At 37.8% G+C, this 15,989-nt stretch overlaps 1 protein-coding gene across 4 annotated transcripts in view; it reads left to right on the forward strand.

The window, feature by feature from the left end:
• HECW2 (HECT, C2 and WW domain containing E3 ubiquitin protein ligase 2) overlaps positions 1 to 15,989 on the forward strand; it is a 165,541-nt gene that overhangs the window by 134,972 nt on the left and 14,580 nt on the right. For all 4 annotated transcript variants that reach the window (XM_072932420.1, XM_002193323.6, XM_072932421.1 and 1 more), the window contains 8 exons: positions 3,412 to 3,532; positions 5,523 to 5,636; positions 9,234 to 9,386; positions 11,415 to 11,513; positions 12,657 to 12,786; positions 13,370 to 13,516; positions 13,920 to 14,034; positions 14,800 to 14,885. In XM_072932420.1, coding sequence (XP_072788521.1) covers positions 3,412 to 3,532; positions 5,523 to 5,636; positions 9,234 to 9,386; positions 11,415 to 11,513; positions 12,657 to 12,786; positions 13,370 to 13,516; positions 13,920 to 14,034; positions 14,800 to 14,885 — 965 coding nt within the window. The remainder of the gene's footprint in view (positions 1 to 3,411; positions 3,533 to 5,522; positions 5,637 to 9,233; positions 9,387 to 11,414; positions 11,514 to 12,656; positions 12,787 to 13,369; positions 13,517 to 13,919; positions 14,035 to 14,799; positions 14,886 to 15,989) is intronic.

Here is a 15,989-nt window from a genome sequence, read left to right on the forward strand (position 1 = left end):
ATGAAACCACTTCTCATCCTTGCTAAGACAAAGATCTAGAGCTATTTTTGAGCAAAGTCAAAAAGTACAATTGCATTTGACTGTCAGACTTGAACCTTTGCCTTGGGCCCACAAGATGGTTTGCTGGGTGTATTGCAACTTCATGGGTTGTGATTTTGTTCTGACTTGTAAAAAAACATGCACACTTGTTTCTCACTGATTTGAAACAAACTAAGTGACTGCTCATGCCAGCATCTTGATGCCTGGAGAATTAAAAGCATGGATCTAATACCTGTACATTAAAATGGCAATGTAATGGAGCTGTGGGCCAATAAGGGACAATTTTCTGACTAAAAGCCAGCTTGTTATACTTTAACACGAGTTCAAATCATAGCATACTGCAGCTGTCTGAATATTCATGTCAGAATGGAAGGAAACTGATATTTCAGATTCTGAGTTGCAGATCAGAACTTAATTATTGCAAGTATGACAAGTTCCATTTGAAAGCCATGTTGATAGTTGTTGCTATGCTTAGTTTCCTCAAGATAATAGATATACAAATCAGAAGTGGCTTAAGGGGGTTTCTACAAATTTGATAACAAAAGTATAGATAAATAGAGAACATTTAGGGTGTAAGCAGCTCTAGGTATTTCCAGACAGCGAGAAGTTTTTATCAGAAAAAAGATCTGTGATTTTCATGGGCATTTCCCAGTCCACAATAACAAAAGCTTTGCCTTTTCATAGAATCAGATTAAATGCATTCATAAACGTGTGGTAGCTTTTCTTGCTGTTGGACAAAGGACCTCTGTAAGATCTCTCTGAAGAAACTATCTGAAGACTTTGATGATCTTATGGCATTCTGTGAAGCCGTGAAATACAATATGCACATTTATTAATACTTGCAGTATGCATATAGTTTAGATACAATTGTTTCCCTTCATTGAAAAGAAGGGAATGATCTGCATGTATGCATCTTACTTCCAACTGCAAACCTGGCAGTCTTTTATAAATAAAACCAGTTTTGGCTTCCAGAGTTAAGATTTCTTAATCACTGGTACATGCACCAAAGCATGCTGGGCATAGCTTCCTTCCAACAAAGTAATTACAAAATGCACTCAATTTTTAATGTGTGATATTCGCATTTATTCACAATAGCAGTAAATAGAAGAGAATGAACAGTGATGGGTTTAGTCTCATTCTCCCTAAAATTGTAATCTCTCTTCTGGCTCATAGAAAAATATAGAGAGACCATTGAATCTCCCTGTCAGTCTGCAAGCATGCACGTTTGTGTTGGTGTACAAATGACTTTTTGATGAGAAATTGTAAATAGCCCATGTTTCTATGGAGGCTCTGTGTTTTCTCGTCAGCTAAGCTGGCTGTGCAGCACTGCATGAGGTGGGGTGTTAAGGATCCATTGTTCAGATCAGTCACAATCACTTGTACTTTCTGTTTTGGAAAAGATGAATAGTCATGAAGCTTCTCTTTATATCTGCTTTAGCATATAACCTCTTTGAAAATCAAGTATGATTATCACATCACTGGTGGTTTTTAGCTCTTCCATTAACATCTTTTGTTCCCAAGGCGGAAGTAATCACTATAATTGCCCAGGAATTTCTTGGCATATGCATCTGATTTGCAGTGAGGACTTGTCATGTGCTGACAGAATATTATGATGCTAATCTCTGAACCATGAAGTAATGTGTTATCAGATTCAAGTTTTGTGGTACCCTTCAAAAAAATCCAACTTCCTTGAGGGGTTAACATTAAAGTACATTTTTGTTGCCTTTTTCTGGTGACTGCATTTTTGTACATAGTTTACCCCAAAGCAAAACAAACAAGAGAGGGAAAAGGCCAAAAGTTAAAAGGCTTGTTTATGTTTCTGTAAGTTTTAGGAGATTTCAGATGAGTGTACCTTTAGAAGCTCTTGGTGCACTTAGTAAAAGAGAAAAACCACTATAGATGAATCAGTGACCACGATCTGTTTTGCCAGAGGGATCCTTCATGTTCCTTTTGGAGCCCTGCAGGTTCCATGATATTTACTATTCCTCCCACACTTCGCTTCAGCCTGGAACAAGTGCCAAGTGTCTTTCTGGTCAGACAGGTCTTTTAAAGACCTGTTAAATGGCGTTCGGCGTTGTTAGTGAGCTCACTGGCTGTCTCTGATCTCTGCAGAGATAGAATCTGCAGCTCCTTCCAGCCCCCACTTCCGCAGGATGTGCTGTCGCCTTTTCCGTCAGACCCATGGGCTTTGTGGCTGCTCTCCTTCCCCTGGCTCTGCCCACAGGCTGAACGGATGCACCTCCTCTCTTTTATTACCTGAAACCTTACGTTCCCATGCCTTCCCCCACAGCAGCAATCTGTTTCTGGATTGGCTTCATTTCATGCAGGGAGCCAAAAGCAAACTTGCATGAGGAACTGAGTTAAAAGCCAGAACTCTGCAGAAAAGTGCTGCTAAACTGTTCATTTGTGCTTTCAGTGCATTACAGGTGACCACTAGATCCAGAGAAGTATTTGGGAACTTATGTGTACTTTAGGGCATGAAAAATTTTAAACATCCTCTGAATTTTTTGTGTGGGATGTCTACACAGCCACTCAGGGAAGGAGTTTAACTGCCTCCTTGGCACCCTGCCTTGCAATCAAATCAGTGGAAATCATTTATCCAGGAAGGCAGTGGAAGTCCTAGTGATGGCCATTTTGAGAACAGATGAGACTAAACACCTAATTTGTATATACTGAACTTGTACATGCAGTTGTAGGGTAGGCCTTTTATTGGTGTATAGTTCTCATCTCTCCTTGCTTTCAAGAAATTGACCCTCAAAAACAGTTTGTCAAAATTAAATTCAATTACCTGACCATCATGTATGTTTCTGCAGCCACAGATTAGAAGTTCCTCAAACTTGGTGTTCTTTCTATTCTTCCTATATTTTTCTTCCTTGTTATTTCCCCAGGGAAAAACTTCCACTAAGGAATTTCCAAATGTTTTCCTTCTTCCTCTTGACGTAGTCAACAGGGGCAATAGAGTCCAGTCTGGTTTTGCTTCATTTCTGAGTTGTTGTTTTCCTGATAATATTAAAACCAGAATAGAACATTTATCATATGAGCTATTTTAAAGGTACTTGAAAAACAAAGTGTACTTGAAAAACAAGAAGTCTTTCTAGTTGCTGTGTTGTTTTTAAAATCCATCTTTTGCATTGACCTGGATTTGCTCTTTTAAGATTTACTTTTGAAAGATGATACTATTGGAAGTGAGCAACCACAAAGTCTTGGATGCAGAGCAGATTTGAAGATATGCAGCTTTTACTCTTTATAAAGGTGACTAAACCAAATACATAGCATGCATACCTTTTGCTATGAAGGAGTCTTTCCAGTAGCAGATGGGACATCCATCAGTTCATGTCACTCAGCTCATTCTTTGCCTGTTGCTCCCTGCAGGTACTCAGCGTGCCAATGCCCGAGCTCCAGCTCCGTACAAAAGAGACTTCGAAGCCAAGTTGAGGAACTTCTACAGGAAGTTGGAGACTAAAGGATATGGACAAGGCCCAGGGAAATTGAAGTACGTTGTGCATCTCATGAAACTGGATTTCTTTTCAGGCAGCTTGCTTTGCCTCACACATCTGCAAGCTTCTTCCCATTAGAAGGAATGCAGACGTTATGGTTACCCAGGCATTTCTGGGAATATAAATCCTGTAACAAAAGACTTAATGCCAGCATGGGATTCATAGCAGAGCATACAGCAAGTTCTGAGCACCTCTGTGCTTCCTCCAGCTATGTTTTTGTACAGACAGTACTACCAATACAGTGCCAAAAAGAGCTTTGGGAAGAGGCCTGCAGAGCAGGAGGCATCTGAATTCTTCCAGTATGATATAAACAGTTATATTTTCTCATCTCTTTTTCCACTAAAAATAAATTATCTTTTGTACACCATTACCTGTCCTGATACCACTGTCCTGTTTAGTAAAGAGGATTCATACATTAACTGTTACTAAATTCTAATGATTGCCTTAAAAAACTGCTAATATTTTTATTTTAGCACTCTGAATGGTAGAGTATTTGGAGTGAGGTCTTCCCTCCTTCATTTATTTGCTAATCATGTGATTATGTGCTGTTACATATAATAATTGTTCTCACAAGATACTTTCAAAATTTTGTAAATTACCAAGTCTTGTGCCAGTTATCAAACTCATAGCCATGAGGCACTAGAACATGATTTAATCATTTCCTCTATTATAAAAAAGGGATTTTCTATTTTTTTAAATTTCTTTCAGCTAGTCACTTCTCTTATTTTGCAGAAATCTGTGCAAAGCTCAGACTTCATTCATGTGAGCTTGTTACAAGTTTTGCAAAACTGAAATGGGATTAAAACGCTATTGTTTAGACAAGTCTTAAGAGGCAAAGGTTGAGCAATGTCTGCCTAGAATATATTGAAATCATAAACAGTTAAAGCCTTATCTATGAAAGCTTTGTCCTGAATGCTTGGGCCAATAACTGGTGGGGAACATTTGCTCCCTGTAATAATCTGTTCCATTTCTTACACCCTTTTTCCCCCTGTCCTTTCTTCCCTGACCTATTTGCCGTCACACTGTAGATTTTTAAGCTGTAGTTTGACATGTGGATGGAAGTTTTCTCTGGGTTGCTTTCCCAGACAACAGCACTGACCTGCTCAAAGCAGGGCTCAGCACAGCTCCACTGCTTCCTGGGTCCTCTTGTTGTCCAGGTGCCTGCTCAGTTCCTGGGCTCTTCCCTTGCATGTCCTCTGCAGGATGGCTCAGTGCAGTCACTGAGCTCTGCAGGGCCAGAGGGGCTTTGCAGGAGACTGGGGTGTCTTCAGCTGCCTTCCTGCAGGCAGCTGCAGTCTGATGGGCACACACAACAGGCAGTATTTGGATATAGTGCAAGTGAAGTTTCAGGAAACTAATTAAACACATTATTTTGGCAGAGGATAAAATGTTTAAGTAAGGAGGATTCTTTCACCTCTTATTTAAGACCTTTATGACACTTCCTGATTTTCACAATTTTTCTTTCAGAAGGTACATTGCGTTTTCACATATGACGTTTTGTGCAAATAATTGCCATTCCTTCTGGACTTCTTATGCCATCCCACCCTCAAGGATAATGTAGGGATGTGTGTTTCTCGGTTTATCATTCTGTGATTTTCCATGGTTTTATCTTTTTCTATGTTAAGAGATTGATTTTTATGGGAAAGATGAGACTCTTACTCGCAGTTAAACTCACTTAGGGGCCCAGCTTTACAAAAGGATTTCAGACTTAATGAAAAGGCCAACTTTAGGACTTTTCTGCTTAAGACCTTAATTAAGGAAGAACTAGGGTAGACAAAACAAAACTACTGCTCTTTGTACAAAGGACATTTTATTGAAACAAAAGAGCATTGGAGAAGAACAGGAGCTTTCTGATCTGAATAAAATTATCCAGCAGAAACTGGTATCTCTGAAATCACCCTGGCTACTATCCTGCTGTCTAAATAGCTGTTTCCAAATGTGGCTTATGTTCACAAATTGCTGTTTCAAAATAATTTTGCCTTTCAGATTAATCATCAGGAGAGATCACTTATTAGAAGATGCCTTTAACCAGATCATGGGCTACTCGAGAAAAGACCTGCAGAGAAATAAACTCTATGTCACGTTTGTTGGGGAAGAAGGGTGAGTAGAAGAGGGAAGTATTTGTGGTCTGAGAACACAGTGTCTTGCAGCTCCTCTCTCACCAAACTTGTTGTCTAGAGTGAAAAGAGGAAGGACTGTGGTTAGGAAATGTCACATACACAAGCCTAGAGCATACAGCTGTTCAAGATGGCTTCTTAAACATTTTGCAATGTAACATATCCTGCCTTTGCAGAAGTATGTGAATGCTTATGTGAATTTTCCCAGTAGTTGGTGTGTGTTTCAGAATGTTGCTGGGAAAGCAAATTAAAAGCCAAACAACTTTGTTGTGTTACTCATATTTCTTTTCTCTCAATGCTGTTGGGTCTCCAGGGTTTACCAAAAGACAGCTGCCATTTGTTGGAGGGAGTGTGCTTTCGGAGTAGGCTATCGGCTCAGTCCTTGATTTAGCTCCTGTCTGAGGCACTGGGAGCAGAAAGCCCTTAGTGCTACAGGAGATGCTCACTGCCTCTCCAGGCCAGGGCCTGCATCACAAATAAAAGCAACTGGGCTGTAGCCAGTTGTTAAAAAAACCCAAATATTCCCCACACTTCAAAGTCACATTCAGAGAATGCTCAATCTGTGTCTAATGGAAGTCTAATGTGTTACAGGTTGTGAGATATGCTTTGCATAGCAAGATGTGGTTAGATTTCCTTTGCAAGTGAAACTGAAACAATGTGCATTTGCTGCTTTTGTTTCTTGATTTGTGCCCCCTTTGGCAGGTCTTAAAGCCTACTTGTCTGTTGTTGAAATGGTTCATAAATGTTTATAAAAATTCCAACTTTTATTCCATTATATTCAGAAAACTGCAGCACAGCTTTTGGAATGCTGTAGTGTGGGCTATTGCCATGCAATGTGTGAGGCTTTAAAATGCAAAGTTGTAATAGAAACATCTCCTACAAGATTAGATAAAATTAATATGTCTTTGAAAACCTCAAATCCTGCTGTTTGTTTAAAGTTCACCCTGAAGCACTTAGTGTTAATAAAGACCCAGTGAAGTCTTAAAATAAAGAATGTTTACAGCTGAGAGCCAAGTGTGGACTTGTTCATATAAGTAAGATCACCATGCTGTCTGAGGAAAAACTCAGAACTGGAATGGCAAGGCTGGTGCACAATGAGATTATGCTATATTGACAAAGGAGGGTGGGGATGCAGGAGCCAGGCCTGTTTTACACAGCTCCTACCAGGCTGTATTTTCACAGCTGCAGCCTCAAATCAGATTTAAAAATGAAAGGGAAATTTTTAAAAATCATACATGAGATAGAGATTGATCCAGATATACCATCAGATGTCACACTTTTGCATTTCAACACTCAGCAACATGAAGAGTGACCTGGAAATGGGAGTGACACCTCCTATCCCTGTTATATCCATCTTACATGACAATCTAGCCTTAATGGAAAAGAATCAGTTAATTAGGAGCAAAGTAAAATTAAAATGGCATCAGCCCTTTATTTACACATCTGTATTTTTAATATAGAAAGGATGTGTGCAAACAGTATTGTTTCATCAGAGATGGTGCAAGGATATGTGTCACATCCAAGTACTCGTTTGGCCAGGTGAAGAAAGACAGGTCAGGGTGGAGGAGAAGAGGAATACTGAAAGTTAATTGTTTCCTATCTGCTCCTCCTTTTTTAAGAGTGTAAGTAGGAGTTTGCTTTTGCATTTCTTTTCCTCTTGGTAAAGAGATAGAAGTCATAAAGTAATGGGTAAGGAAATACTTGCATAATAGAACATTCTAGTAATTATTGATTTATTAGTATATAAAATAGTAAGTGGGGCAACTCAGACATGGTTATTGCTGTTCAAGTGATTTCTGTCATAAGTCTCATGAGTATTTTCCTCAAATCTTCAGTTTCTATACTCATCAATTGTGATGCTTATTTAATGGTTTTTATACACTCATTCATTTTGGTAATATATTATGAAAATTTAGATAGAAAAAATATGGTTCCTTGTTTTTCCTGAGTTCTTTGAACTACTAGGAGAAACTGCTTTGCATTTAAGTGTGGTAAATCTGAAGTATTAATGGTGCTTCCTAGGAGACATGAGTCATGTTGCCAACAACATATTACTCTCTTGAATATCCAAATGCCCCACAGTTGCAGCTGTTGTGTGGTTGCATACCTCTTGTATGAAGTTTTCTCACCCTTGTGCCAAGCCTTTAATTGTAGGATAAATCTGACTGGCATTGCAGGACTCTCCTGATTGATTTATTTAACATGACTCACAGTAACTGCATACAGAGGGAGCTGTATGAAATGGCTGATACTCAAGTACATTCAGGATTTCTTAGTGTGTCTGATTATCTCAGAAGTTTGCAAGAGTCTTGCAGATGACCCTTTACTTGATCCTGGTATTCATGCCAAGATGAAGATCCAACAGTTGCCCATGGTATCAAACCATTTTGTATTTTTTTTCTCTAATTTGTTGATGGAATCTGCCCCTTCTTGCCAGGGTAAGGATCTGTTTCAGTACTTCACTGCTGAAGCTTAACAGAAGTGAAATGCTTCCAAGTGACTGAAGAGAAAATATTTTTTATTCAGCTGAGGAAGGAGGGTTTGTCCTCAGCTTGATAATGGCTCCTAGCCTTTATTTTCCTGACAACTTCATCCTCAAAAACAACTCTCATTTGTGGTTGTCTTCTGTAAAAGTTCATGAGCCAAAACATCGTAGCAGGAGTTCTTTGTGAAAGCTGACCTTCTGTGGTACTTCTGTCTGTGCATTGTCTTAGTACTTGAGTCAATTATTAAATCTTTTATCTATAAAAGATATATCTTTCTGTATATTTCTTAGGGTCATAAGAAACCTCTGCTGCCCTCTGGAAAACTCCTAGATTTCTGCTTTCCAACTCTAATAGAGTGTTAACATCATACCTAAATCATTTCACTGGTGACCTGCAGAGTAATGTCACAATCCAGTCTCAGTGCATTGTCAGCAATGAGTTTGTTTATCATTCAGGAAGAAGAGGTTATTTAGATTCATTAGTACTGGAATCTTGGAATAGGGGAAAAAAAGAAGAAAACAACAAATAAAAGAACCCAACAAAGGAAGTGCACTCTCCAAAAGGCATTTAAATGCACTCAAGTTTGGAAGACAGACAAGAAAGTTTAGACCAAGAAACATAAATCACTGAAGTAATCTCAGATTATATTGCTAGAGAAAACAGAAATATTATCCCTCAAATTGTCCTATGGTTGCAAGTCTGCAAAGACAAAATATGACCATTGTTTATTTTCGTTGTTAATTTGTCAGATGCAGATAAGTCTGATTTTGGCTCTTTTCATGATTTTCCTCCTCCCTACCCTGGCCAGCCCCAATTATTTGGTTATATTCCTGTGGCAAAGAAGCCACTACAGCTGGAGCCAAAGCTTTTTTCTGAGTGCAGCCCACATGGAGAACTTCATTCCAGTCCTGCAAGCCATTCCATTTTAGAACAGTCCCTTGAGAGTTCCACATACTTTTGCATTAGGCAATCTGTACGGATAAGGGCTTTGGTTAAATTCTTACGAAATTTTAATCAAAATATAGTGTAAGGAATGTAGATTTTTTTTTTAAAAAGTCTCTTATTTCTTAGTAATGTCAGGTTTCTCTTTAAAGGTTGGACTACAGTGGACCATCAAGAGAGTTTTTTTTCCTGGTGTCCAGGGAGCTCTTCAATCCATATTATGGTTTGTTTGAATATTCAGCCAACGATACCTACACAGTACAAATAAGTCCCATGTCTGCTTTCGTAGACAATCACCATGAGTGGTAAGAATTATTTTCTTTTCAGATACATTTTCTGTTATTCCCACTTGTAGAACAACTGCTCACATTTGCTCAAGACATGTAACCCAGAATCTGATCTTTTTAACCAGTAGCAAAATAATAGCATTTCTTTAGACTTCCTTGATTTTGATTTCTCTTGTGGTTTTTAAATGATCTTATTTCTCACAAGGTCAGCAAAATTATGATTTGGAACACGTATCATGTCTCACAACACAACTCCTTGCATTTCTTGTGCATTAGTAGTCATTTCATCAAAGCAGTATTAACCTCTTGTGTATTAGAAAAAAACAAGAAAAAATAACAACACATTGACTTTTTGTTGGCTAAGGAGATGAAGGGAGGTTTCAGGCACATTTTACTGTATGTAATTTGTTTGAGTCTTCCTAAAGAGAACAGAGATCTCCTCAGTGGAAAAACCCCAATATACCTACTGGAAGGAAATCTGTGGTGATATCTTAATTGGGGGTAGGGGGGAGACTGCTGATCACACAGCTTTGAAACAATCTGTACATTCAACCATGCTTCTAAAAACAGTTATCGAGGATTTTTGCATAATCCTATTTTCACAATTATAAGCCAGTTTACATCACCCTCAGTTGATTTAAGCCATGGCTTCACCTTAAATCTGTAAAGCTGTGCTGTGACTATTAACAGAGAATTTTGCTGTGTAAGTAGTTGGATTACATTAATAGTGGAATGAAAACTGCTCATCTCTGTAGGACACATATGCACTGAGTTCTTATTTTTTGAAAGCCAGTTATGAAGAATGAGAATTAAAGGTGAATCTCATTACTAATTTTACAAATGAAAAGACAATTAACTGGTTGACAATTCAGTTACTTGAAGCAACCTGCCTGTTGAACTCCAGTATTTCAGGACTTTTGGAAAGGCAGAACAGCCTGGCATAGAGGTGAGAGAAAACCCTTAGGTGCTGTGCAGCTTCTGCCAATGTTTTTTATTCATCCCTGGCTTCTGCAGTGCTGGACCAGAGACCAGGAGCATGAAGGAGGCATGACCCCCATCTCTTCCAGGGAGTGCTGGTTTTGTACAGCCTCAGGGGGCATTCAGAAAATGCAGCTGTGACAAGCAATTTGTGCATAGAAAGGGGAAGGCTCTTCAAGTCACATCCTTATCTTGCAAACATTGTACTAGCAGGTATAATAAAACCCTAATTTTTAAAAAAAAAATGTTGGATACATAAACAGAAAGTTCAAGAAACATTTACTCTGAAAACAAACACTAGACTTTAATCTAATTCTAGAATTGTGGAAGAGTTTCCACAATGGATCTTGATTCTCATGGGAATGTTTGGAAAGACCCTTCTATTTCAAGGTTGTTGCCATTTGATCTCAACCCTGGCAAACTTCTCCTTACACCCAACAAAATGAAGATAATAAGGGAAGCAAGAGAGAGTTGAGAGAAGGAGATTTAGATCCTGTTGACATAGGGCTGGAGAACACTGCAATACATAGAAAATTTTCTGGCACTGCTTGTGAAAATATGCATAGAACTCGTTAACCACAGTCAGAAGAGGGAGCAAGGAGCCCCTGGTAAGTAGGAAAGACAGGCAGCATGAGCTGTCAGGCTGGGAAAGATTAGAAGAGACTTTGGCCTCTCTATAATATGAAAACAAGTTAATTCTGTAGGGATGTGAAATAGAAATAGACAGTGGCTATCATTTTGGGAGATAATGCATTTATAAAGTGCTCTAACCCAATCAGCTCTGGCAGGGGCTGATTGGGTTAAATATAGATTTGACATTTTTGAGCAGTCATAACTTAGGTATCTGATGGATTTACCATACCCTGCAGATTTGCTTTTTAAATTATTTTTTTCCCTGAGCCTTACTGAGAATGTTAAAGAAACCCAAGAAATAAACAAAAATACCACAATTTAGATACAGCTGTCTGATTTAATAATGCTGTTTGGAAATACATGCAAGTTTTGATGACAGAGCAGTGTACCAGCCACAAAGTTTCAGTATCACGACTGTAACTCTTTCTCTTCCAGGTTCAGGTTTAGTGGTCGAATTCTTGGTCTTGCTCTAATACATCAGTATTTGCTGGATGCCTTTTTTACAAGACCCTTTTATAAAGCCCTCCTCCGAATGTGAGTAGAATTGTTCTGTCTCCTCTTTTGTTTGGTTCCTTCCTCGTCAATGATGCCATTTTGTGTATGGATTATTTATGATTCTGTATTGACAAAGGAGACAGGCCATTATTTCTAATTTAATAAACTGATTTCAATCCATTAATTTTTTGAAAAATTTCCTTGTTTCCACTACCTCAGAATGTTGTTTGTGATCAGTATGAGAACCTTGTGTTTTGTTTTAGCCCTGTTACCAGCTTTCTTCTACAAAATCTTAGACTTGAAGATGTACAATGCACTGCTGTGGGCTTATTCCAGATATTAATAGAGTTCTTATTCCTTTGTCATATAATGACTCACAGGATAGGATATGAATCACTTCATAACTTAGACTGCACTGTCCATTCTCAGAGGTAGACTGATTGTTGGCAGTCTTTGATAGACTTCAGACTTAGTTTCCAGAGTTACTGCTTCTGTTCTGGCTAAAACAATGAGAGCTGTGCTTGCTCAGCATGTCTGGAACCTAAGACCTAATGAACTTAAGGTGCTTTATTTTTATTTGAAAGCTGGTTTTGAGATGTCTGGAAGCATTTTTGTCCTATAAAACATTGCATGTTCAAGTAGTGGGGAGTAATTAATCCATTCCTACTGCACATATATTTTTAAAATGTTTAAATGCTAGCAGCATCATTTTAATAAGAAGGAGGAGGTCAGGGAAAGTATGGCAAGTATGTGATAAGCTGGAAGTCTCAGCAGTTCAACAAATAATGGAGGTGAGGCAGCATAGCTGCATAAACAAAAAGGACACTGCTTGTTTGTTTAAAAAAAACCTTAAAATTTCAATTATTATTTGAATTCTTTATCTCTTCAGTGTATGTATTTTCATAATTCCTAAATGTGCTTCACAGGAAATACGGGGCAGACTCATCATTAAAAAGCAATGTGTCTTCAAATTAAATTCTGGAGTTTTGTATATTTAAAGAGTTATTTTGTGTTATACAATAACTGCTGTTACCAGGCAAATAAACAGAGATTTAAAGTTGTCCTCTTTATTGATGTTTCTCTTGGCTCCCATTCACAGTCTGTTTTGTCTGAGTTCAATTGCTGAGCACAGGCTGCTGCCATCATCTGTATTTGTGTGTTTCTTCTTCTTTCTTCTGTCAGACTCTGTGACCTGAGTGACTTAGAATATCTGGATGAGGAGTTTCACCAGAGTTTGCAGTGGATGAAAGACAATGACATACACGATATCCTAGATCTCACATTTACTGTAAATGAAGAAGTTTTTGGGCAGGTGTGCAAGTTTCTTCATTTCCTTGATGCGTTCTACTGCTAGATAAATATTTATTTGAACAGAAGAACAGTGTCCCTCCATGCTGCTTTGAACTTGTATTTAAAAAATTCCTGCTGGTGAAACCAATGTTGAAATCTAAGGAGGAGTTAATATTTGTAACTGGTCAAACACATTTTTCTGGTTAAGGAGATTTTCTGGAGAGTATCCGAAATATCAGAATTTAGGATTGCTTTGCTAGAAGTAGTTTGCCTGAATTTAATTGTAGCAAAGTTGTCATTTAAAGATAATGCAACACCTTTGTTAAGGTGTTATTCAGAAAACTTCAATGCTTTAGTCACTGTAAAGATTGTTTCTTCTTCTCAACTTATTCTTAAATCTAATTATGAAGGTTCTTCAGACTAAATGGAATTTAAAATATTATTTTTAAAAAGAATTTTTTGTATGTTTTCTTACTTCACATACTCCAGTTTGCTAGTCAGGCTTGGTTAGTGATTTTGAGGAATTACTTCAGCTTAAAAATTTAAATTATTACAATTCCTTCTTTTATCTGTATAATAACTGTGTTGTCACTTTTTGTCCTAAGATCACAGAACGGGAACTAAAACCAGGAGGTGCCAATATTCCAGTCACTGAAAAGAACAAGAAAGAATATATCGAGAGAATGGTGAAATGGAGAATTGAGAGAGGAGTTGTACAACAAACAGAAAGTCTGGTTCGTGGTTTCTATGAGGTAAAAAGCTCCAAAATTGAATTTACTTTTTTTCTCCTTCCAAAATATTTTTCTCCTTGTATACATTTCCAAAATATGGGGTCCCAAATATAATCAGAAGTGCCCTTGCAGATACTGGAAGAGGAAGGGAGGGGGAAAAATATTTTTTTTTAGTAATTTGTATAAAGACTGTGGTTATATATCTACTTTGCACTGGACAATACTCTCGATCGCTGTATGATTAGCATTGAATCCTTGCTCTGTTTCCGCACTGGGTCTCTGAGACTTGTTTGTTTAAAAAGACAAAGCCTGGATTCTGAATTACCTGAATGATACCTGGTAAATACCTTAGCAGCAGACTTTATGGGGAGGCACAAATCAGTACATGAAGAAATGTTGCTATGCATTGTATTTCCTTTCACAGGTGGTTGATGCAAGGCTGGTGTCTGTATTTGATGCCAGAGAACTGGAACTGGTTATAGCTGGAACAGCAGAAATTGACTTGAGTGATTGGAGAAATAATACAGAGTACAGAGGAGGTAACTTGAATTTTGACTTTTTCAGTGAGAGTGTTGAGGGCTCTGGATCTACTTAGTTTTCAAGAGAGTAAAAAGCTGTCCCATGAGATACATTTATAGTAACTTTTGAGCTTCTCTGGTTAAGTTAGTGTTAGGAGAAGGTAATTTTTCCGTTTTAGTTTGCTTTGTTGCATCCCCTTGCAGCTCTTTCCTGGCTGTTCTTGCCAAGACAGCACGACAGAACACTCTTCTCCACTAAAGTACCACGCTCAGCTGCACACTGGGAGGTACATGGGAGAGAAATTAAAATGGTAGCCATTCTTAGCTGGATGTTCCTCTTTTGTTTTTTACACACCCAATGTTGACAGAAAATTAGAAGCAATCACAGTGACTGCAGGCTGGTGGTTGAGATAATTTGAGAACAACGGAAGATTTGGGAACTGTGAGACACTGTGAGATGGTTGTAGCATCATTTGTGGCTTTGGGTAGATAAGTAGGACAGTATTGGAATATTTCAAGAATTAGCATTCCTGTCTGTGTCTGATTAATGGAAGAAATGATTGCACAGAGGATCTCAATTATTTTTGTCATAGTACATTAATTCTCTGCCTTTCGGATTTTTAAGCATTTTAGGAGTATTTCTCTCTCACCTTCTGCCTTTTGATGCAATTGGATAAAGAATATGGCATTATTGTGACTAGGGCCAAACCAGGAAAAACTTACTAACTATTCCCCCAACCACTTTCATAGCGCCTGAAAGTATAAAGGCTCTTGTTGTTTTAACAGGTTATCATGACAATCACATTGTAATTCGGTGGTTCTGGGCTGCTGTGGAAAGGTTCAACAATGAACAACGTCTAAGACTTTTACAGGTAAGAAATCAGCTGATCTGTGGAAAAATAATTAAAATTTGGTGCTAAAATATCTCCATTCTGGTTTAGGATACCCAGAAATTATGGTGATGTTTACTAGTGGGAATAGCCTGATTCAGAGGCTAAATATAATAATTTCAAGTGACAGAAGCTCACAGCTCTTTTTATAGATTTCTAAGTTTAAAAGTACATTTAAGATACAATGGCTGGTGTCAATAAGCCTTTACTATTGTTTGATTAAAAGTACATTAAGACTTCTAAAGATAGAAAAGGAAAACTGTGTAACTGGTTATGTCATTAGGTAGAAATGTTAATAGTATTTATACAGCTTAGGAAGGAGAAAGCTTAGATGGAAGTTCAAGCCCTCAAATTAGAAAATAAAGATGGAAACCTTAAAGTCAGTCCAACTCCCATTTTCACTAAACCTGCAGGTTCCAATCACCCTGCTGCTGAAGGACAAAATATTTCAATAGAAGAATATTTATACATGTGGGTTTACTATTGAGATAAATTTTTTAAGTTTAGGCTACATCTATCCTATCTGTAAATAAACAGACAAACCTCCACTGCAAACCATACCACGTTATTGATCTAATATGAAATTTGCTGGTTTAACAATTCATAATTTTTATCTGATCACTGAATTATGAAGAATTTTCTTTTTTGAATGTGTTTAGGTTTTTTTTAAAAGTCTGTATAAAAGGCAGTGCGGAACATCTCATTTGATGGAGAGACAGAAATGTCTGCTTGTATGCTCCTTTCACATCTGTTAGTCAAAAGTTTTTATAATATCACCAGTCAGTATTTCAGCAAACATCAGTGGGCATAGCTAACCTTCAGAATTTTGTCCTTTTCATACAGTAGTTAATTGTGGTTTATAAAGCAAAGGAAATCCATGCAGCTAGAAGAGCATAACATGAAGCCATCAGATATTACTACTTGTATTAATTCTTTTTAATGTAGGAAACGGCAGAAAAAAACTCACTTAAGCTTAAGTCTGAGTAACTGGATACTGATACTGTATTATTCTACAGTATTTATGCAGCAGAAAACCTTTGGAGGAAATTAATCTGCTCAGTTGCCTCTTCTAGGGCCCAGCCAGTA

The sequence above is a fragment of the Taeniopygia guttata genome, chromosome 7, assembly GCF_048771995.1.
Source record: "Taeniopygia guttata chromosome 7, bTaeGut7.mat, whole genome shotgun sequence".
Taxonomy (NCBI): Eukaryota; Metazoa; Chordata; class Aves; order Passeriformes; family Estrildidae; genus Taeniopygia; species Taeniopygia guttata.